Source organism: Capsaspora owczarzaki (assembly GCF_000151315.2).
Source record: "Capsaspora owczarzaki ATCC 30864 unplaced genomic scaffold supercont2.6, whole genome shotgun sequence".
NCBI lineage: Eukaryota > Filasterea > Ministeriida > Capsasporidae > Capsaspora > Capsaspora owczarzaki.
The window spans coordinates 94,825-114,197 of NW_011887297.1; the positions used below are offsets into that span (position 1 = coordinate 94,825).

General features: G+C 53.2%; 6 protein-coding genes across 6 annotated transcripts; 3 read left to right on the plus strand and 3 right to left on the minus strand.

The window, feature by feature from the left end:
* On the plus strand, positions 1 to 2,438 carry CAOG_03995 (oxidoreductase). Its single transcript, XM_004347770.2, has 4 exons — positions 1 to 975; positions 1,060 to 1,344; positions 1,557 to 1,757; positions 1,928 to 2,438. The coding sequence occupies exons 1-4, from the start codon at positions 700 to 702 to the stop codon at positions 2,309 to 2,311; spliced, it is 1,146 nt and encodes a 381-aa protein (XP_004347820.2). The 5' UTR covers positions 1 to 699; the 3' UTR covers positions 2,312 to 2,438.
* Positions 2,439 to 3,262: 824 nt separating this feature from the next.
* CAOG_03996 (hypothetical protein) lies at positions 3,263 to 4,905 on the plus strand. The gene has a single exon (XM_004347771.2). The coding sequence runs from the start codon at positions 3,312 to 3,314 to the stop codon at positions 4,767 to 4,769; it is 1,458 nt and encodes a 485-aa protein (XP_004347821.2). The 5' UTR covers positions 3,263 to 3,311; the 3' UTR covers positions 4,770 to 4,905.
* CAOG_03997 (hypothetical protein) lies at positions 4,829 to 6,447 on the minus strand. The gene is made up of 5 exons (XM_004347772.2): positions 6,246 to 6,447; positions 5,744 to 5,969; positions 5,450 to 5,628; positions 5,253 to 5,334; positions 4,829 to 5,174 (listed from the first exon to the last, which is right to left on the minus strand). The coding sequence occupies exons 1-5, from the start codon at positions 6,426 to 6,428 to the stop codon at positions 4,933 to 4,935; spliced, it is 912 nt and encodes a 303-aa protein (XP_004347822.1). The 5' UTR covers positions 6,429 to 6,447; the 3' UTR covers positions 4,829 to 4,932.
* Positions 6,448 to 6,824: 377 nt separating this feature from the next.
* CAOG_03998 (hypothetical protein) lies at positions 6,825 to 10,667 on the plus strand. The gene is made up of 3 exons (XM_004347773.2): positions 6,825 to 7,815; positions 7,998 to 9,055; positions 9,185 to 10,667. The coding sequence occupies exons 1-3, from the start codon at positions 6,852 to 6,854 to the stop codon at positions 10,574 to 10,576; spliced, it is 3,414 nt and encodes a 1,137-aa protein (XP_004347823.1). The 5' UTR covers positions 6,825 to 6,851; the 3' UTR covers positions 10,577 to 10,667.
* Positions 10,667 to 14,275, minus strand: CAOG_03999 (HD phosphohydrolase domain-containing protein). Its single transcript, XM_004347774.2, has 17 exons — positions 14,237 to 14,275; positions 13,524 to 13,555; positions 13,326 to 13,449; positions 13,072 to 13,221; positions 12,906 to 12,957; positions 12,725 to 12,820; positions 12,577 to 12,621; positions 12,359 to 12,490; positions 12,192 to 12,267; positions 12,070 to 12,118; positions 11,838 to 11,980; positions 11,678 to 11,734; positions 11,533 to 11,583; positions 11,408 to 11,464; positions 11,232 to 11,334; positions 11,034 to 11,128; positions 10,667 to 10,953 (listed from the first exon to the last, which is right to left on the minus strand). Exons 1-17 carry the CDS (start codon positions 14,253 to 14,255, stop codon positions 10,822 to 10,824), a joined length of 1,413 nt encoding a protein of 470 aa, XP_004347824.1. The 5' UTR covers positions 14,256 to 14,275; the 3' UTR covers positions 10,667 to 10,821.
* Positions 14,276 to 14,349: 74 nt separating this feature from the next.
* On the minus strand, positions 14,350 to 19,304 carry CAOG_04000 (pregnancy upregulated non-ubiquitously expressed CaM kinase). Its single transcript, XM_004347775.2, has 15 exons — positions 19,204 to 19,304; positions 18,109 to 18,365; positions 17,904 to 17,952; positions 17,761 to 17,799; positions 17,235 to 17,639; positions 17,038 to 17,133; positions 16,856 to 16,930; positions 16,590 to 16,741; positions 16,375 to 16,397; positions 16,110 to 16,297; positions 15,750 to 15,991; positions 15,312 to 15,648; positions 15,094 to 15,223; positions 14,854 to 14,984; positions 14,350 to 14,730 (listed from the first exon to the last, which is right to left on the minus strand). Exons 1-15 carry the CDS (start codon positions 19,270 to 19,272, stop codon positions 14,620 to 14,622), a joined length of 2,304 nt encoding a protein of 767 aa, XP_004347825.2. The 5' UTR covers positions 19,273 to 19,304; the 3' UTR covers positions 14,350 to 14,619.
* Positions 19,305 to 19,373: the final 69 nt, after the last annotated feature.

The following is a 19,373-nucleotide window of genomic DNA, read 5'->3' on the forward strand; positions in this document are numbered from 1 at the left end:
ACTGCATTGCCCTTCTTGGCGGCCGTAGCAGCTGCGGCGACGGGCGTGGTCTTGGCAGATGCCACCTTGGAGGTCTTTGCGGCAGCGGGTGCGATGGCGGGTGCAGCGCGACCCTTGGCCTGGACTGCGGCGTGTTTGCCATGTGTAGCATTGACCTTGTCCTGGTCGTCCTCGTCCTCGTCGTCGTCGTCCATCCTGTCATCTTCTTGATCATCATCTTGATCATCCTCATCATCATCATCTTGATCCTCGTCGTCGTCCATGTCATCATCATGATCATCATCGTCCCACATGGCTTGCTCGCCGTCCTCGTCCTCGTCCTCTTCGTCTTCGAGGTCCTCTTCATCATCGTCGGACGCTTGCTCCTGTCGCTTGGATCCATGCTTGCCATTCATCACCTGCTTCTGTTGCTGTTGCTGCTGCTGCTGCTGCTTCTGCTGCTTGGTGGCGGTTGCGACGGCTGGCTTGGTTTGCTTTGCATTGAGCTGCTGCTGCTTTCCATTGCTCTGCTTGCCATGCTGCTGCGACTGCGCCTTTTTGCCACTGCCACCACTGCTAGTGCTAGTGCTACCACTGAACAGCGGAGTGGGATCGGCTTGCTTCTTGCTCGCGCGACCCGGTCCGCGGCGGCTGTCCGACAGCTCACGGCGTGCGACTTTGCCCATCTCTGCTTGTCTCAGATCACCAACTCAAAAATGAATGAAGCCGACCTATTTATCTTGCTGCAATTGGATCTTCAGTCAACCTTTTTATTTTTTTTATTTTTGTTGTTGTATTGATTCGTGCAACATGAGCCGAACAGTGTTGGACGTGGCAGTGCGCGCGGCTGGCTGGGCGGCGTTTGGCTACTTGGTCTACGTCGGAGCCCGCGAGTTCCAATCTCGCCGCCGTGCGTCCAGCAGTCACCCCGGCTCATCGACTACGTCTTTGGCATCATCAACATCATCATCATCATCAGCAGCGACTGGTCCGAAGGTGAGTGAGCTGGGGGCTGGTGTGGTTTTGTGGCTGCTGTCTCATCTCACTCTCTCACTCTCCTCTGTCTCTCTGTCGCTGCAGGTCGTTCGAGTGACGCAGCTGTGGTGCTTCCCGATCAAGGCGTGCGCAGGCACCAGCATGGAGGAAGTCGAGGTGGACCGCCTGGGCGTCGTGGACGACCGCCGCAGAGTCATTGTCGACCCGCAGACACACAAGTTCATCACCCAGCGACAGTTCCCGCGCATGGCGCTCATCCGCCCGTCGTTCGACAAGGCAGACGGACATCTCGTCATCGACGCGCCAGGCATGCCCACCCTGCACGTCGTCGAGCCCAACGACGCCAGCACCCCGCGCGTCACCGTCACGGTAAAGCAAGCCTGAAAAAAGAAGAAGAAAAAAACAAACCTCCGTGCGTGAAATGGCACCATTGAGTATTGTTGAACGCGATCGTTTACATGGCACCATCCGCACAGTGTCAAGAGAGTTGGTCTTGAATGCAATCGCAGAGCTCCTTTCCCGTTTTTGCTTTGCTCAACGCTCACTTTGACACTTTTGATACTATGACACTCTGATGGCAGATCTGGGGCGACTCGATTGTGGCTCTGCCGTACAATGACAGCGCCGTGACTGCTTGGCTGACTGAGTTTATTGGTGCACCAGCGATGCTGGTCAAGACGCTGCCCCCACAAGTTCACAGCCGCCCCGTGGAGACCGAATACGATTTGATGATTGACGGCCAGCCTGCCCACGCTGCGTTTTCCGATGGCTACCCGTTCCTGGTATGTGCTGCTCAAACGTTGCATGGATGGATGATGATGATGAATCGATCGGGGCGATGCAGATAGACTGTGATCCAACCACCAACTTACCCGCTGACTTGTTGTTTGCCTTGCACATTGCGTGACTTACCCGCGTATTTGTTGATCGCACACGCGTCTTGTAATTCCAGCTCGCATCGGAGGAATCGCTCGTCGATCTGAACAACCGATTGGCCAATCCCGTCCCAATCCTCAACTTCCGCCCAAACATTGTTGTCGCTGGCGCCGGCAACCCGTGGGCGGAAGACACCTGGCAGACGGTGCGCATCGGCACCACCAAGTTTGGCGTGGTCAAATCATGCGCTCGCTGCTCGGTGCCGACAGTTGATGTTCAAACGGGCATTCGGGACAAAACGTCCGAGCCAACCAAGACCTTGCGCACATTCCGCACGGTGGGCGACGGTGTCATGTTCGGCCAAAACCTCATTCACTACGAGAAGGCAGGCCGTCTTCGCGTTGGAGATCTCGTCGAAGTGATGGCGACCGACGACCACCATCAGCATATTCAGAAATGAGCGGAATGAGCGTGAGCTGTTTTGTTTTGTTTGTTGCATGCACCAATCCTTCCAATCCATATGCGCTGCAACTGTCAATCGATCCTACCGCCGCAGTGGTGCACAAATAAACCAATGCAAAGAACGAGCAAACGAGCGAATTCAGCGCATGCAGCAAGCTCATCTTTGTACAGCACAAACCGACGACGTTCGTTGGGGCAAAACCATCTCCCCGATCGAATGAATGCAGGAATGAATGCCGATCGGAAGAGGAATTCTCGTGTCACGCGGTTTGAACTTCATCGTGCGGGACTGGGATCGATCGCTCGGGTCGTACTGCTCGATGACTGGCATGCGTTGTGCGTACTTGCGGTTTGAACTTGTTTTTTTTTTTTTCGTTCCATTGTTTTTTTTTTTGTTTCGTTGTCGAAGGCTCAACGTCTTCATCACCCCCCCTCCAAAGCCAATATTGAAAAAAGCACAAAACTCGCCTCATGGCTCACCCATGCACCCGAACTGGACGTTGAACCACCAGCTCAGGCAGCCAATTCGAAGTGACAAGTCCGCAAGCCGTGTAAGGAAACATTTTCCAGTGCTCCTACCGCGGCACCGCCCACCGCCCGTTCCTCGTCACTGCTCTCTCTCCCTCCTCCTCACTGCATTGGTCAGCACACGGATACCTACAAAAAGTATACACCACATGCACTGTAGAAGCAGCCGGCAAAAGATCGGCAGCAGAGCGCCCCAGCTGGACAAATGCGTGAATGCGTGGGTTGAAAAAATCCGTCAGACCCAAGTGCGTCAAGCTGTGTCGGGACACTGGGTGGGTGGGCGTACCAAATACATTGGTGGTGGACAGATTTCCTAACCTGCTTGTCTAAGCAAGATATTCCCACTTTTCCCAGCATGATTTCCTCCTCCCTCCCGCCGTCCCTTTAAAAGCGCGCACACTTTTCCTCCTTTTCCATCAGTCTTCTTTTTTGTTCTTCTCTCTTCCCTCCTCAGCTCCTCAGCAGTTCAGATGAACAAGTTTGTGCTACTTGCGCTTGTCGGCGCCTGTGTGTCAATGGCAGCAATGCCTGCCCATGCCGCTCTCGGCTATGTGACCGGCATCGAGCCGGCCATGGTTTCCGGCGGCACCCCTCAGCCTCTCTACGAACTCCTCCCCGGCCAAACGCTCCCCCTCGCCATCCAAGTTTTCAAGAACGGTGTTACGGATTCTGCTGGCGCTGGCGGCAACATTGGCTGCTTCCTCCGCACCTGGACAGTTGACGATTTCGGCGGCGCCCAATCTGCTCAGACCGACACTGCCATGACTTATGCTGGCGACGCTGGCGCTGGCAGCCCCCCGCCGAATGATCGCTACGTGCTCAACTTCCGCGGTGTTGATGGCCAAAAGTACGAGTACACCATGTTCTGCCGTGACAACACCGACAACACTGTTGCCATTCCCAACCCCGAGGACTTGACCACTGGCAAGGTTGTTGCCTACGCTGTTCGCACGGGCATGGTCAACTGGATTAACGAGAACTTCCTGTCCTTCACTGGTCTTGGCTTCCAGCCCGCCAGCAACCTTTCGACCGGCCAGCTCAGCTCTGACACCTGGCGTGTTGGCGGCGGTGTTAGCATGGACTACGGCACCACCCGCACTGGCGGTTTCTTTGCCCGTGGCGAAACCCTTGTTCCCACCCAATCTGGCGTCTACGGCATCCCCGCTTCGAGCAGCAACCGCGCATTCATCCTCCAGCCCTCGTTCGACCCCAGCTCCCGCCTCTTCGACCCCGGCTTTATCGAAATGCGCCTCGAGAACACTCTCCAGAACCGCATCAACACCAGCTTGCCCATCTTTGTCTCCTACGGCCTCTACTCGTACGGCAACACTGCTCGCATGACTGCCAAGCTCTCGTACCGCGTCTCGAACTCCAAGTCCTCGTCCGAGTCTGACATTTTCACCGATGTCGGCACCCCCTACACCTTCACCCTCGCCTCGTCGCAGGTCGGCACCGCGTCGTTCAACGTCTCCATCAACGCTGCCATCGAGTCGCACGACTACATCTTCATCCGCTTCAGCTTTGCCTCGTCCACCCCCATCTCTGGACCCCCGGATGCGATTGGCATTACCTCTGCCCAGGTTGACGTCAACTTTGGCGGCCTGACTCCCCCTGCCGTCGTCACCACCTCCCAGATCGCCCCCGCCTCCAGCGCTGCCGGTTCAGTCGCTTCGTCCAATGCCCCCGCTGCCTCTTCCGGCGCCCCCGTTGCCGGCTCCTCGAGCGTCTCTCGCCTGTCCTCCTCCTCCTCCTCCAAGGCCTCCGTCTCGGGCTCGGCTGCCGCCCCTTCGATCTCTGTCTCGCGCCCCGCCACTACCGGTGTTGTTCCCAGCGGCACTGTGGGCGCTGGCAGCGCTGCCTCGATGGTGTCCGTTTCCATCCTCACCTTCCTCTTCGCCGCTGTGGCCCACTTTGCCAAGATGCTCTAAAACACTGGCAGAAGCAGCAGCAGCATGTCCTGGATTTTTTTGGTATTTTTATCACTCTAACTCGATTCGATTTTGATGTAGCTATTTAGTTTGTTGGAGTCCTGTACAAATACAATCTGATGAAAAAAAAATACGCCCCAAAACAAAAACAACGAAAGTACATCTAGGATTTGACCGGATACAGAGTCCGACGGGCGTTGCCAATGGCTTCTGCACACTGATAAAAGTAGCAGTTTTTGGCGCGGGATTCGGCTAGAATGAGATCGCTGGCGGACAGCGGTGGCTTGCTGTGTTTGGCAACCTCGATTGCTCGGTCAAGCAGCAGGGCGACGATGCGCTCAAGACCTTGTTCTGCAGCAATATCCAAAGGGGTGACGTAGTCATCATCGCGAGCACCAACGTCGGCTGGTCTCGATCAACACAGAACACCAGGTGAGCAACGACATCATCCAAAGGCCGCTTCAACACAAAAACACAAGTTACCATCATGCTGGAGCACGGCCTGAACAAGCTCAACATCGGCTTTTCTACACGCAAAGTGCAAAACTGTCGAATTGTCGTCCGCCTGTCCAATGATACAAGAAGGGGGCGTGAGATGGAAATCGGGACTTTGGAAAACTGGCGTCATTCTTGTTGTTGGTTTCTCCAGCTCAAACCATTGGTGAGCATCGGGGGCTTACGCGACTATTGGTGTTGCTGCCACGCTGAACCAACAGCAAGGCGCACTTTGTGTGCCCAAATGCGGCCGAAATACGCAACGACTCGTCCAGCGTGTTTTGAGAAATTGTTTTGACCTGCAGCAAGACGGCCAGCTCGGCCGGGCAATTGTTCAAGCAAGCAAGCAGGACCTTCTGACTAACTGGTTTTTTTTTTGGGTTGGTGCAGTGATCAGAGAAGAGAGAGAGAGAGAGTGAGCACAGCGTGAGCTCAAAGGTCTCAGATCATCTCCGACGTTGACCTCAGTTTGACTCAACTCGGAACTCCAGACTCGAAAGCGGCTGGAGAGGTCACTTGGGGAATTCCTCGAGGTCCTTTGCGCGTGGGAGACGCGGGACTGGTCGCTTGCAGTGTGCCAATTGCTGGTCGGCGACCGGTTGTCGGGTCCAGGCTTTCGACCGGCTTTCGCGGCTTGCGGACGGGCGAGCTCGGCGCTTGCTCACTCTCGGCAGCCAAAATGGAGTTGTTTTGCGGCGATGTGTTCTGAATCCAACAAACCACAAGCAAAGGCAGCAAAGCGTCATGACAGTGAGGTTCGTTTTTGAACAGAGCAACAATGTTAGAATGAGGTCAGTGTACGTTCAACCCACTTATAACCACCTCCAGCGTCGCGTTCCTGTTGTCGAGTGTACCATCTTCACTCTCTCCATGCCAACAACAGGTCCCCTCTCCCCAATCCATCAGGAGGCCAACAGTAGCAACAAGGCAGTCGTGTGAAACATTGATTTTGAAACGGTTTCAAAACCCCCAAATCCTCACCTCATTGTTGCTCGCAGCGTCGCTTTCGACAGCCACGGCAGACGCTGCATCGCAAACCCTTGCTTTCTCTGACGCCGCGGCTGGTTGCGCTGCTGCTGCGGCTGATGAGGCGGAGGAGGTAATGGAAAATGTCGAGCCAAACCGACTCGCCAGCTCAGCCTCAATGTCGGCCAGCAAATCCATTTTCCCCACAGAACAAAGAACAAGGACTGCTTCCGACCTTAACCTGTCAACCCCCCAAAAACGAAACTCAGCTCAGTGCAAGTGCGACCCGTTTGTCGTCTCGGCTGGTTCCAGATTTATGCTCATGCTCATAGCAGTGATCGGTGCGCAAACATTGTCGTTCAACGTTGGTTTTTGCTTTTGTTGTGTTGAGCTTGAGTGTGATAAAAGCCAGCACACAGTTTATATACAATACTTAATTTCCTTCGTGTACGATGTTGTTCTCAGTCATCATCCTTTCGCTTTGAAAGCGCACTGCTTGTTGTATCGATGTGGCCGACAAGCAACGGACTCGCGCCGGCGCTCTTCCACGACCACTCACACTCACCACACTCACACCAGTCGTCGTCGTCGTCGTCGTCGTCGTCGTCGTCGGCGTCGTTCATGCAAGTCCCGCTGGGCTTCCCTCCGTTTGGACCGCAGCAGCAGCAGCATGGGTATGGTCCTGGTCCTGGTCCTGGTCCTGCGCAGTGGCCGTATCCGATGCAAGCCTACCCTCACCCGCCACTGAGGATGCCTCCTCAGCCTCCGAACGGCCACCACCAGCCATTCATGCATCCGCAAGCAGCGCTCATGCACCCCGGATTCATGCATCCGCAAGCTGCTGGACACGACGCATTGCGTGCAATCTCGGACGACGCTAGATACGCTGCGTGGCCGCCCTCAGATTTCGAGTCCGAGCGGCGAACGATGTCGGGTCACCTTCGCACGATGGCAGACGAGCTGCACAGGTGCATTCTAAACATTATTCGACAGGCTGCAAGTGTTGGGTTGAGACCAACTCAAGCGTCCCAAGCCGACATGCACCGCTCGCCCGACATCCTGTTCAACCTGGTGTGCAGCACGAGCCACCCGCCGATGCCGCCGCCGTTCGATTGGATTCACCCGCTGACAGCGACTCGCAATGACATTGAGGTCGGAAACAATGCCAATTTCGGCTTGTCGGCCAATTCGCCCGTTGGAGTACGCCGTCATCTGCCTTTGACCATCTACAACAACTCGAAAGTCCCGACTGAGTTGACGCACATTGCATCGTTCCCCACGAGCACCGTCTTTCGTATCTTGGTACCGCGGTCGTTCGGCGACGCGGGCGACGCGGGCGAAGCTGAGCATCTCGGCGACTATGTTCCCATCCAATCGATCACGAGCTTGTCCCGTCCCATCACCATCCCACCGCTGTCTCAAGTGCAAGTCATGGTGGAGTGCGATACAGCCGATGCTGCTCCTGGTACCCTGCGCCAATGGCATGCGTTCGTCTTTGACGCGTCGCACGTGATCATCCGACAGTCTTACGCAGTGGTTACGAACGAAAAGCGCGCGGCCCTCAATCCAAAAGCAGCACCATTTGGTAAAGTCCTCTGCTGGGCGCGTGTTGCGTGCTGAAGGTGGATGGCATGCGGCCGCAAGTGTTTTTTTTTTTTTTTTCATTCGCTGAATGTGCTTGACACTCAAATTCCTAATCCCCAATTGTTTCGTTCTTGATCTTGGTTTTCAACGTGTGTGTGTGTGCGTGCGTGTGTGCATCCCCAGTGCCCGCAAAAGCTGCACTTGAACAACATTTGGAAGACGATTACACGAACATCCTTCCTGCTGCCCCACTTCCTGCATTTGGTCCTCCAGTGGTCAACCCGCTGCTCGATTACGCGGCGCTCGGCGATCAGTATCCCGAACTGGCTCCCCACATGGCGTACTTTGCTCTTCAACGAAGGGCCCGATTTGAAGATGTGTCGACGGACACGCTCCGGGCGGCCGCCAAAGAGCTGGTCATGTCCAATGACTTTCCAACGTCCATTTCGAGCTATGTAACGCACTTTCGCATTCTGCTCGCGCATGAAGAACACCAAATGGCGAGCGACATGAGCGGCTTTACTCAGCGCGACGAAGTGCTGGAGCAGTTCCGACCAAACGAGCCCGTGTACATCTTGCAGGTGCCGGGTCTGGTCGAGCGGCGACCACCGCTCGTCTATGGCGATGTTGTCCACTTTCGACCCGACCACATACCGTTCGCCGTGTGGGAGGCACGCGTTCTCAACGTCGATCGCCAGAAAAAGACCGTGCTTGTTCGCTTGCCTGCCGACATCATCCCCTGGCCCACTCGTGTCAAGGGCACTGTGGTTTTCCGCCTGAATCGCCTTGCTCTGCAAGACATGCATCGGGCACTTGATCAGGTTCAAGCCTTGTCAGAGTCCAGCGCAATCCGACGTGTTTTGTTCCCGTCGGCCGAGCCGCTGCCCGAACCACGTTCCAAGGCCCTTCCAACCAAGACAACCCTGCTGGACCAGAAGCTCAACGACGAGCAACTCCGGGCGGTGCAGGTTGTGCTGAGTCCGCCACAGGCGTTGCCACCCGTCGTCATTTTCGGCCCCCCTGGCACTGGCAAAACGAGAACGCTGGTGGAGGCGATCGCACAGGTGGTCAAGCATCCAACGTTGAATGCCACCGTTCTCTGCGCAGCGCCGAGCAACTCGGCTGCCAATTTAATCTGTGAGCGCCTCGCAACGTACTTTTCACCTCGCGAAATGTTCCGGTTGAACGCCGTCTCCCGCCGCATCGATGAAGTACCCACGTCACTTCATCCATACTGTCAGGTTTGTAATTTGTCCAGCTCGCGGCCTTTTGGTTGTTGGAATGCGCTGTGTTTTGTCGTTTCGTTGTTGACGTTTTGTTTTCACTTTTGTTGGACACCTCTCATTTGCTCTGATTGACACATCTCTCAGCTGGTTGACGGTACCTTTGCCATCCCGCCATTGACAGAGCTGCGCAAGTTCCGGATCGTGGTCAGCACGTGCGTGGCCGCTGGCGCGCTGGTTTCGATCGGCCTGGAACAAACACACTTTTCGCACGTGTTCGTGGACGAAGCTGGCCAGGCAATGGAGCCCGAGACGCTCGTCCCCGCCCTATTTGCCGTTCACTCTCGCGGCCTGTTGGTGCTGGCTGGAGACCATTGCCAGCTTGGCGCATCTGTTCGGTCTGCATTTGCCATGCGACACGGCCTGCACGTTTCTCTCCAAGAGCGCCTCATGGCCTTGCCCGTGTACGCGCTCGGTGCCAGTCGGGGAGCGCGCACCAACGCAGCAAGCTTGTCGCCGTGTATCCAACTGGTCGTCAACTACCGGTGCCATCCGAGCATGCTGTACATGTCGTCGGCACTTTTCTACAAGAACAACCTGATTAGCCACGCATCTGAATCCGTGACGGAAAGCTTACTGAGCTGGAGCCAATTGCCCAATCCCAGCATTCCAATCTTGTTTTTGGGCCTGGAATCCGAAGACGTGCGCGAACCGTTTGACAGACAAGCCGTTGCCACCGACCTCGAACCAGGGGGCTTTGTCCCAGGAACCGCGGCGACTCAGAGATCCACCGTCTCTTTCTACAATCCGCTGGAAGCCGCAAAGATTGCTTCAATGGTGCAGGATTTGCTCGCTTCCAATCCGCACTTGAGCACGGCACACATTGGTGTGATGGCGCCGTTCCGCAGCCAAGTCAAGCGGCTGCGCCAACTTCTTCGCCACATCGGACTCGGAGGTGTCGGCGTGGGCACAGTCGAGGACTACCAGGGCCAAGAGAGCCGCGTGATCTTTCTCTCGGCCACTCGAACCACAGCGGCCTATCTTCCACAGGATGCCCGGCAAAATCTCGGCCTCATCAACAATCCAAAACGGCTCAATGTCGCCCTGACCCGCGCCATGTCGCTTCTTGTGGTCACGGGCAACCCCAACCTTCTTGTCCACGATCCGTTGTGGCTTACCTTCCTCCGATTCTGCGAGCGGTCGAATTGTTATGCTGGCTGCCCGCTGCCACGCATTGTCTACGATCAAGGCCCTCTGCCCAAGGACGGCGCGCTTTCGCAGGCCGACGACGCTCTTTTCCCGCTCGAGCGGCGCGAGCGAAATGCCACCATTATGAGCTCCCTGCCGTCAAACTTGTGGTTTGGCCAGCGCGGGAGGGGCGAGCATGACCGCGCGATGGAGCTACCTGATTCTCTCGCCAGCCAGCTTGATGACCTGCAGCTTGAGCTTGGCCCGGAGGATGCTGCCGATCTGGACATTGACGCTCTGATTTCTTCTTCAGAGCCGACGGACGAAATTGATTGGCGTCCAGTGACTTGAGCACGGCTTTGAGTCGGGACTAATTTTTTTGTTTGTTGGTTCTTCTTGTCTCATAGTTAATTTGTTTTGAACGCGTCGATCACTAAAAGCATTGTTTTTGTTTTGTAGAATTCTAGAGATTTGTGCGATCGATTGAGAGGAGTGCAATGTTTAGTTTCTACAGCTGACTTGACAGAGAAATCAAAGGACGGGTGTGTCCAAGGTCGCCCAAAGCATGGTCGATTTTTCATCAAAAACATACGACTTCAAGACAACTCAATCAGCCGACGCTTGCGCGGAGAGTCGACCGAGGGAATGGACGGAATGGCAGACACAGTGATGCTGGTCGGGAGTGAGCGTTGCTTGAAACGTTTGAACGCGTTCTGGACGGCGTACATCTGGGGAGAAACAGACAAAACGTAGCGTCAGTACAAAGCCGCAGCCCTGCAAACTGGCACGCGGTGTGACGCGTTCCTACCTGATCGGGGTCGCGGCAGTACACTCGAAGAATGTTATCCTTGTACTGTCCCGGCAGCATGAAGCTGACCTTGTCGCGAGGAATGTTGAACGTTTCTGAAACACAGAGCGAAACCAAAGGAGCGTGGCGAGTGAGGCGCGGAGCTCGTGAAGATCATCCACAAAACTTCGGGCTCGAAAACAGAAAACAAGGACTCACCGTCCGCTTCCCAGCGACTGAAAAAGCGCGTCTGCTCAACGGGATTGTTGCCATTCTTCAGACCATAGTGGATGTCGACCCAGTCAACGATAACATCGGATGCCTGCTCCAAAAAAAAAAAAAAGCAAGCAAAAGTGAGCGTTGGAGACTCAAGCCAGCTTTGCCCGTTCACGTACCGTCACGGGGAATCCGTCACTCTGGCAACTGGCAATCTCTTCGGGAGAGATGCGGCTCTGTCGGAGAAACAAGCAACGTCAGGCACAGAAAACGCAATACAACCAAACGGCAAGCTGTGGCTAACCTTGTCAAGATGTGCCATGATGTCTTGCGGGATGACGACTTCATCCACAAACTGAAAGAGCCGGACAAAGCAAAAGCGAAACGTTGAGTGAAATCGCACCTCCCTCCACCGGCCTTCCCTTTTCTCAACGAAATCATGGCGTTACCTTGTATAGGTTGCGCTTTCGCACAGCTCGCAGGATGGACCTCGATTTTTCCAGTTCCTGGGCCACAAAAAAAAAAAAAAAAAAAAAAAAACCAAGGAGCTGAATCAGTGCGGAATTCTCGAGGCTCGGCCAAACAAAAAAAGAATCGCAGGATGCGTACCGGGACCTTGGAACGTTCAATTTCTTTCACAATGCTGTCCGTCATGTTCAGGTAGTCCGCAGGATCATCGACCGAAGCGGAAATCTGCAAATACTGGTCTGCCTCAAGCAGAGCATCGACAAACATGTGCTCGATGGCTTTGCCTACACCAGCACAGAGATGAAAAAAAAATGAGCCGGTTCGAGGACGGAAGCGGGTACAGGAAAGCGATTTACAACACGGCTCCACATACCGACACGGTGGGTGTAGACACGCTTGAACATGCTGTAGCGCGTGTGGAACTGCACAAGAGTGAAGTGAGGCTCATGCTGAATGTACTTATCTCAAAGTCATCGAATTATGCGAAAACCATACCATTTCGTAGAGATTGAACACTTCCTTCTCTTGGAAGCAGATCTGGTCGTTGGCGACACGGCTAAAGTGGATCAATCTGTGATCCAAGCATTGGTTGCTCCAAGTTAGTCGGCAGCTTTCCCCACACTGGCATGCCATTGAAGATGACAACGAGAACGCGAGCTTACCGGGAAAAGTCAAAGTCGGTTTTGATACCCACATTGTACGCGTCACGTTGGAGATAGTCGCCCTTGTCCACATCGACCGAATTGCGTTCGTTGGACACAATGTCAAACATGTAGCGGTACTGGGCGTTGGCTCTTTGATGTGTGAGAATGGAACGAAGGTGAGGGATAGGGGGAGGAAGCAAACAAAGAATCCAGCGCACCGCAACGAGCGCTCTTACCCGCCTTCATTCGGCGCGCGGCCCTGAATCAAATCGCGAATAAGGCTGCCAAGAGGGCAGGAAGAAGAAAGAAAACAGCGAGTGAGTGTGCGTGAGTGCGTGAGTGCGTGTGTGCTGCTTCAACCAAATGAGCAAATTTTAGTCTTACGCAAGATCCTCCGCCTCAATGTCGACGTAGTTCTCGTCCACAAGATGGTTGAGCATCATTTCAGACCAATCTTCGTGGTGCCATTTGTGGTTGGGGCTGCGAATCAAAGACATGTCAGCAAAAAAAGCCGAGGAAACAAAAAACCCCCATGCCAGCATGACGATAACCAACACATTCGTACCGCGCACGCGGCATGAACCCGCCATCGAAAACATGACTGAAAGGCCCATGCCCTGTGATACACGAAAATAAAAACAAAATAAAACAAAACCAAAGCCAAAGCCAAAGTCAAACTCGATATTCCACGAGCAGCGAAGCTGCGCACACATTCAGAAAAGCCTCCATACCAAGATCGTGACACAAGCCAGCCAGAGTGACAGCGTTGACCTCACGGTCGGTAATTTCCAACTCTGGTTGCTTGATGCGAAACCGCTCCATCCACTGGGATCCGAGGTGCGCAACTCCCATGCAGTGCTCGAATCGTGAGTGTGTCGCACCTGCACATAGATGGGGTGGAACCCATGCAACCAAGCACGCCCAAAATGAATGCACACGACACAACACAACGGGTGGATGAGTGGGGTGGTCAAACCCGACGCACCAGGATAGACAAACTGCGTCGTTCCAAGCTGCTTGAGGTCGCGAAGTCGCTGGAACTGTGGCGTATCGACAAAGTCAAGAATGTTTCTTGGGAAGACCATGTAGCCATGGATGTAGTCTGAGAACTGTCATATTTGGAATGTGAGTTGCAGTGCCGTGTTTGGCTACAACAAGCTGGGCAAAAGCGTTGGCTACGCACGTATTTGGACGACGAATCCGCAATAGCAGAACCTGTCACATCAACAGAAGTGAATATAGCAACAAAAGGTCAGCGACAGATGAGTTTTCAGCGAGAAGCTCCAAAAAAAAAAAAAAAAAAAAAACTGTCTGAGAGCGAAACAAAACTGAACAGCGAAGACCTGGCAAAAGCAGCGCACGCGTCGTCCGACCCCAGGAGTGCCACTTAGCGCGGATGGGTCACTGCGGTTCGCGCGTTCAACTTTGACACCGAGCGGGGAGCCCGACGACAGCACAAGCCCGAGAAACCCCCCAAAAGCACGAAATGGGAAACGCAAAGGGATTTTTTGGCGCGGAAAATGCTGCAGCAGCCCCTTTTCATCTTCAGTCTCGCGCGCCGGCGAGTGCGAGCAGGGGGAAGCGGCGGGTGGATGGGATTTGCGCAAGCGCGCTAGCATGAATGTAGCAGCAGCAGGAGGAGGAGGAGGAGGAGGAGGAGGAGGAGGAGGAGGAGGACGAGGAGAGGGAGCGAAGAGGGCAGAGGGCCACACGCGCGTCTCGGCCGCCGACATCAGTGACCGCTTCCCCCTTCCTTCAATGCGCGTCATTCAACAGACACGACACAAGACTCGCGCCGGCGGAGCAGTGGGCGAAGGGGATCGTGGTCGAGCAGAGGAACAGGTGGGAACGACCGCAGCGAAAGCAGTGATGATTTTGACTGTTTTTTTTTTTTACCTTGGCTGAACTGCGACATGAATGAAGCAACAACTGAGAAGTTTAGACTGGAGCCGAAAAGCGTATCGTGTCATAGTCGATGACGGAATATTGCAAATCAGTGGCGTCATGGCGTGGAAACGTGGAAACAAGCATTGCGGGAGCAAAAGGAAAAGCGATTCGATTTTGTCATCCAACGATATCAGAACGATGCTCATAACGAGGAGGCAACGGACCATCCAAAGAAAACGAAAGACAAATGCGGGTGAATAAGATGAAAGAGAAAAGTTGGCTCAAAGACACACTCACGCAATACAACCACAAACCAACGCAACAATAAAAGCAGACACGAGCGCCTGTAACACAACTGAATGGCTCTCTTGAGGCGAAGAGGCACAGGACGTTCAACTAGACTTGTCCAGATTGAGCGCATCACGCACTTTTGTGACATAGAGCGGCAGGTCGGTCGTGAGCATCTTGATCACTCCGTCGTCAATGTTGCCCTTGAGATCAATCTGAACGAAAGCAAGCACACACGCACACATCACATCTCATGTGAGCATGAATGCAAACGCGCCCCATTAAAAAACCCCAAAACAAGCAAGCAAACAAAAAAACAAAAGCAAATCATAACGTACCAAGCACACATAGGTCACCATGCAGGAAGTAGGATTCAAATTCTCAATCACCCAACCGTTAAGATTGATCTCGGCACGCACAAAACCACTCTTGGGCGGGCAGCCCGGGTGCTCGACAGAGCATCCAGCGACTGGAATGCACAAAGTTTGCACAGAGGCACGCACAAAAAATAAAATAAAAATTAAGTCGCTGCTTTTGGCACGTTTGCCAAGACCCTGGTCTCCCCTTTGAGCGCTTACTGTAAACATTGCCGGTGGCGGCATCCGTCTTGGTGTCGATGCCAACGCAAAAGTCACGAAGAGTCTTGTGGAAGAGCGTGGAGCGCTCGTGAGCTCGGTATCGCACTTCTGTATGATCGCCAAGTTGCTCCTGACGACAGCAAAGCGTCAGCACCAACAAAAAGGAACCAAAACAACAAAACAAACATCACGACAAAACGAAAAGCCAGCCTTCTCACAATCAGACGATCTTCTTTGAGCCATTTGCTAGTTTCCGTGCTGCGAATCAGAGAGGTGATCATGCGAATGACCTCGTCAACGCTGTGCTGCATCACGGCCTTGGCCTTGATGCGCACAAGACTGGCGCCGGCATCACCCGGGGTGGCAGGACCCCAATACTGGACTTCCTTATCCAGGTGATCAAACTTCCATCGTTCATCCTTGTTTGACCACTCGTCCAGCAGTTGCCGATGAGCAGCATCGAGCTTGAGCTGAATCGCCGCCTTATTCGCGGGTGTGGCTTTATCAATGGGGTTGAACTGTAGGGCGTACTCGGCCTTGACGTCTGCAAGCCAGCTGCAAGAAAAAAAAAAGAAATCATGTCCAAGAGAAACCGAGCAGTTAGTGACGACTAGACTGAGAGAAAGGCCGCAACGAGAACAACAGGACGCTCTTACTGATGACCAAGAATCTGAGGAATAGTGATACGTGCTATGGGATCGCAGACGAGAATTCGAGCGCACAAGTCTTTCGCTCCATCGGACGGCGAGGAATGGAACTCGAGGCGATTGGTGCGCATCTTTTTGTAAATCAACGGGACACCGTCAGCCGTGTCGACGTTGAAAGGATGGCGACCAGTGAGGAAATTGTAGAGAATGACACCCAAGCTCCAAGTGTCGGCAGGAGCGCCGAGGTAGTTCTGCAGGACGAAAGTACAAGAGTGGGACAAAAAAAAAAGGGCCAGAGTGAGAAACGTCAAACACAAACAAATACCAACGAAAAAAAAAAAAAAAAAAAAAAAAAAAGCACCGTCTTACCTGTGTCATCAATTCGGGTGCTGCATAGATGGGCGAGCCGCACATGGTCTTCAGCGGCTCAGTCTGAGAGTTGGTTCGCTTGGAGAGGCCAAAGTCGCTAATTTTGACATTTTTCTTGTCATCGAGCAGAATATTGTTCGGTTTGAGATCGCGGTGATAGACACAGTTTGCATGGAGATACTCGACGCCTGCAACACGACCAACAAAAACAAAAGGTGAGTTGTGTTGTTCGTCTTCCGATGCAGCACTTAAACGAGCTACTTACCCAAGGTAATTTGCAAGAAGATGCTATCGGCGCCAACCAGCAAGCAACCCCAAGAGCATTCACGAAAAAAAAAAAAACAAAAAACAAAAACAGCCACAATGTCAGCCAACTACGACAGACAAAAAAAAACCACCAAAAACAAACAAACAAACAAACAAACAAACAAAACAAAACAAAACAAAACAAAAAAAAAACCGAGATCGGTCACTGCATACCGGGCCGACTCGCGCTCTGGCATAATGTTGTTCTGCTGGTGGTTGATGTAGTCGAGAAGGTCACCACCAGCGGCAAACTCAAGAACCAGGCAGACGTACTTTGGGCGATCGATGACTTCCAAAACCTCTACAACATGGGGGTGATGTAGACCCTGCGGTACAGTTGCAACGAAATTGACGAGGCAGGTCGATGCAAGTGAGTCTCAAGCCAGACCGATCGCTCCGGATAGTGGACGATGCAAGCATTGTTCATTTTGCTCCTTTACCTGCAACAAATCAATTTCCTTCATAATGGTAGCAAGCGATTCTGCCTTTTCCTTTGGAATCATCTTGAGAGCAGCCTATAGAGTGGAGAGCCACGACGGCATCAAAAGTCCAGGCACAACAACAGTCAGCGTGAATTTTCGGTTGAAAGCTTGAGAAGAAAGTCGAAGGTGTCGCCCCTCACCTTTTGGCCAGAGCCTTCGTGAATGCCCAGCTTGACGGCACCAAATGCGCCGTGACCAATGCTCCGATCCACGCGATAAGAGCGCATGCGCTTGAGCTAACACCAAAAGAAAGAACAACAAAAGGACAACGATGACCGCAACAGATCAAGTGAGAAGCCAACCATATCCCACCCCTGATCAACAACCAAACACAAACCTTGATGGATCCTTCAGCAGTAATTTTAACAGGCGAAACAACCGAGTTCTTGAGAAGCTGACGCATGATTTGGTCAATGAAAATGACCTTGTGGGGATCGCTGCGCAACACGGGCACAACATGCTCGTTCAGAAGACTCCAATCTGCGAGAATGTCTTCAAGCGCGTCTGCGTGTGCAATGACGCGATACGTATTGTCCGCTTCGCGCATGTCAGCAGTGCGCGCGGCCACGGGCTTGAGCAGAATCTTGTACTGGTACTTGCGCAGCGCCTTGGACAGCAGCGCCCACGAGTGGTAGGTGACGGCTGCGAAAAACTCGTTCTCGTACAAGTCGTTAATGACGTGCAGCGCGTTGTCCGACTCGGACTTTTGCGCCATCGGGGCGGCTGGAACGACCAGTCCGCCCTGCGTGTATTATGGTCAAAAAATGCAAAGTGCAGTGTGTGAGTGCTCCTCAAACACCTCAAAGCGACGCGAGGCGATGGAGCGGAACAAATCCCGCCCCCCCAACCCCATTGCAACGTACTGCGAGCATGCCAAACATTGCTGAGGTGACAACATGGCCCTACGATCGGAAAGCAAAACAACAACAAAAACAACAAAAAAGGCCAAATGAGCGCCCAAACCAACCATGCTCTGCCGAACAGTCCGAACTCTGTCAGCACTCACAGTTGACTTGCGTCGGAGCCGGAAGCCACTCGATTTGGGCTCTGCCAAGCTGCAGAAAAAACAAGAAGCAAACCAAAACAAGGGTGGTTTCAGCACAACGGCAATTCCAATACCCAATACCCAATATCCAACACCCAATACCCAATAATACAATCCAAAAAAACCAGCAAATAATGATGCTTGTCTCAGAGGTGTGCACGGTTACCTGTCGGTGGTCTTGCTCTTGCTCTCGGGCAGTGACGCGACAGCCGATGCGGGCGACGCAGCTGACTCGGGTTCGATGATGGCAGGAGCGCCACTTGCGTCAGGGGCACGGGAGATGATCGAGACCGGTCGCGACTTGCTCGACTTGCTCGATGATGTGGTCGAAGCACCAGCAGAAGCAGCAGCAGCAGCAGCAGAGCCAATCGACGTCACAGGCGATGCTGACGATGGCAGGTCGTCCACCTTGCGCCTCAGGATCTGTCCAAAGGCGAATAGCATTGCACACACACACAATTGCGTAGCAATGCCGTCGTCAGCGCACAACGGATTTGGTGGAAGGGTTTGGACGATTGCGCGGAACCATGGCAAAAAAAAAAAAAAAAAAAAAAATAATAATAATAAAAATCAATGGAAACCGCTGCTGGCTGCTGCTTCTGCTTCTGTTGCTGCTGCTGCTCCAATCGTCCATCAACGAAAAGAGCACGCAACGACCATTGAAGATGAAAGAGGGAAGCAAACATCCACACTCTGTGACGAGCCAATCCATGCACTGCTGCTTGACTGCCTGGTGAACTTTCGCAGCAGCGCTTTTTTGAACCAAAACCCTGTCTCACGGTGCTCACGGTGCTCACGGTGCTCAAGCGTCAGCGTCAGAAGCAAGTCTGTCTTCGTGCAGGCTGAATGATGATCGATGGCCGACGACCAATGAAAACAAGCCAAAACAGAAGGGAAAAAGAAGAAGAAGAAGAGCAACAAAAAAAAAAAAAAAAAAAAAAAAAACAAAAAAAAAAAAAAAACACCCTCGATTTTTCGACTTTTTTTTCCTTCTTCTTATTGTATTGAATTGTATCGCAGCCCCCCTTTCGTCGTCGCCATAGAGTGAGTGGGATGAAGCGAAAGGGAAAGACGAGATGAAAGGAGGACAACAACAACACAAACCCAACCCCCCCCCATCAGACACACAAAAGCGGTCCAAAAGCGAGGCGAGAAGTCAAAAAAGGGGCAGATTTGCGAGTGTTGTGCCTCTGTCAGTCCGTCTATGTGTGTCTGGGTGTCTATATGGGGTGTATGGGTGTGTGAGTGTGTGTGAGCGTGCCTTGAGATTCGGAGGGAAGGACGTGCCCTTGAAGACCGTCCCCATCTCAATCGGCTTCATCAACACCATGATTGAACAAGAATCAGGTTGCAGAAAAAGAGGAGTGGAAGATCTGAGAGCAAATCTGAGAGCAATGCGAAACAAAATACTGAAAACACCATTTGTGTATC

Excerpts from the sequence above, each read along its gene's own strand:
- CAOG_03995 (XM_004347770.2), top strand. The coding sequence starts at position 700 with ATGAAGCCGACCTATTTATCTTGCTGCAATTGGATCTTCAGTCAACCT. Across the intron at positions 976-1,059 it reads CAGCAGCGACTGGTCCGAAG|GTCGTTCGAGTGACGCAGCT; the intron begins GTGAGTGAGCTG and ends CTGTCGCTGCAG. Across the intron at positions 1,345-1,556 it reads CCCCGCGCGTCACCGTCACG|ATCTGGGGCGACTCGATTGT; the intron begins GTAAAGCAAGCC and ends CTCTGATGGCAG.
- CAOG_03996 (XM_004347771.2), top strand. The coding sequence starts at position 3,312 with ATGAACAAGTTTGTGCTACTTGCGCTTGTCGGCGCCTGTGTGTCAATG.
- CAOG_03997 (XM_004347772.2), bottom strand. The coding sequence starts at position 6,428 with ATGGATTTGCTGGCCGACATTGAGGCTGAGCTGGCGAGTCGGTTTGGC. Across the intron at positions 5,629-5,743 it reads TTTCGAGTCTGGAGTTCCGA|TTAGTCAGAAGGTCCTGCTT; the intron begins GTTGAGTCAAAC and ends AAAAAAAACCAG. Across the intron at positions 5,175-5,252 it reads GGCCGTGCTCCAGCATGATG|CCGACGTTGGTGCTCGCGAT; the intron begins GTAACTTGTGTT and ends GATCGAGACCAG.
- CAOG_03998 (XM_004347773.2), top strand. The coding sequence starts at position 6,852 with ATGCAAGTCCCGCTGGGCTTCCCTCCGTTTGGACCGCAGCAGCAGCAG. Across the intron at positions 7,816-7,997 it reads TCCAAAAGCAGCACCATTTG|TGCCCGCAAAAGCTGCACTT; the intron begins GTAAAGTCCTCT and ends GTGCATCCCCAG. Across the intron at positions 9,056-9,184 it reads CACTTCATCCATACTGTCAG|CTGGTTGACGGTACCTTTGC; the intron begins GTTTGTAATTTG and ends CACATCTCTCAG.
- CAOG_03999 (XM_004347774.2), bottom strand. Across the intron at positions 13,222-13,325 it reads GACGCAGTTTGTCTATCCTG|GTGCGACACACTCACGATTC; the intron begins GTGCGTCGGGTT and ends ATCTATGTGCAG. Across the intron at positions 11,335-11,407 it reads GTGACGGATTCCCCGTGACG|GCATCCGATGTTATCGTTGA; the intron begins GTACGTGAACGG and ends TTTTTGGAGCAG.
- CAOG_04000 (XM_004347775.2), bottom strand. The coding sequence starts at position 19,272 with ATGGTGTTGATGAAGCCGATTGAGATGGGGACGGTCTTCAAGGGCACG. Across the intron at positions 17,640-17,760 it reads CAATGTTTGGCATGCTCGCA|GGCGGACTGGTCGTTCCAGC; the intron begins GTACGTTGCAAT and ends TAATACACGCAG. Across the intron at positions 15,992-16,109 it reads CACCCGAATTGATGACACAG|AACTACCTCGGCGCTCCTGC; the intron begins GTAAGACGGTGC and ends TTCGTCCTGCAG.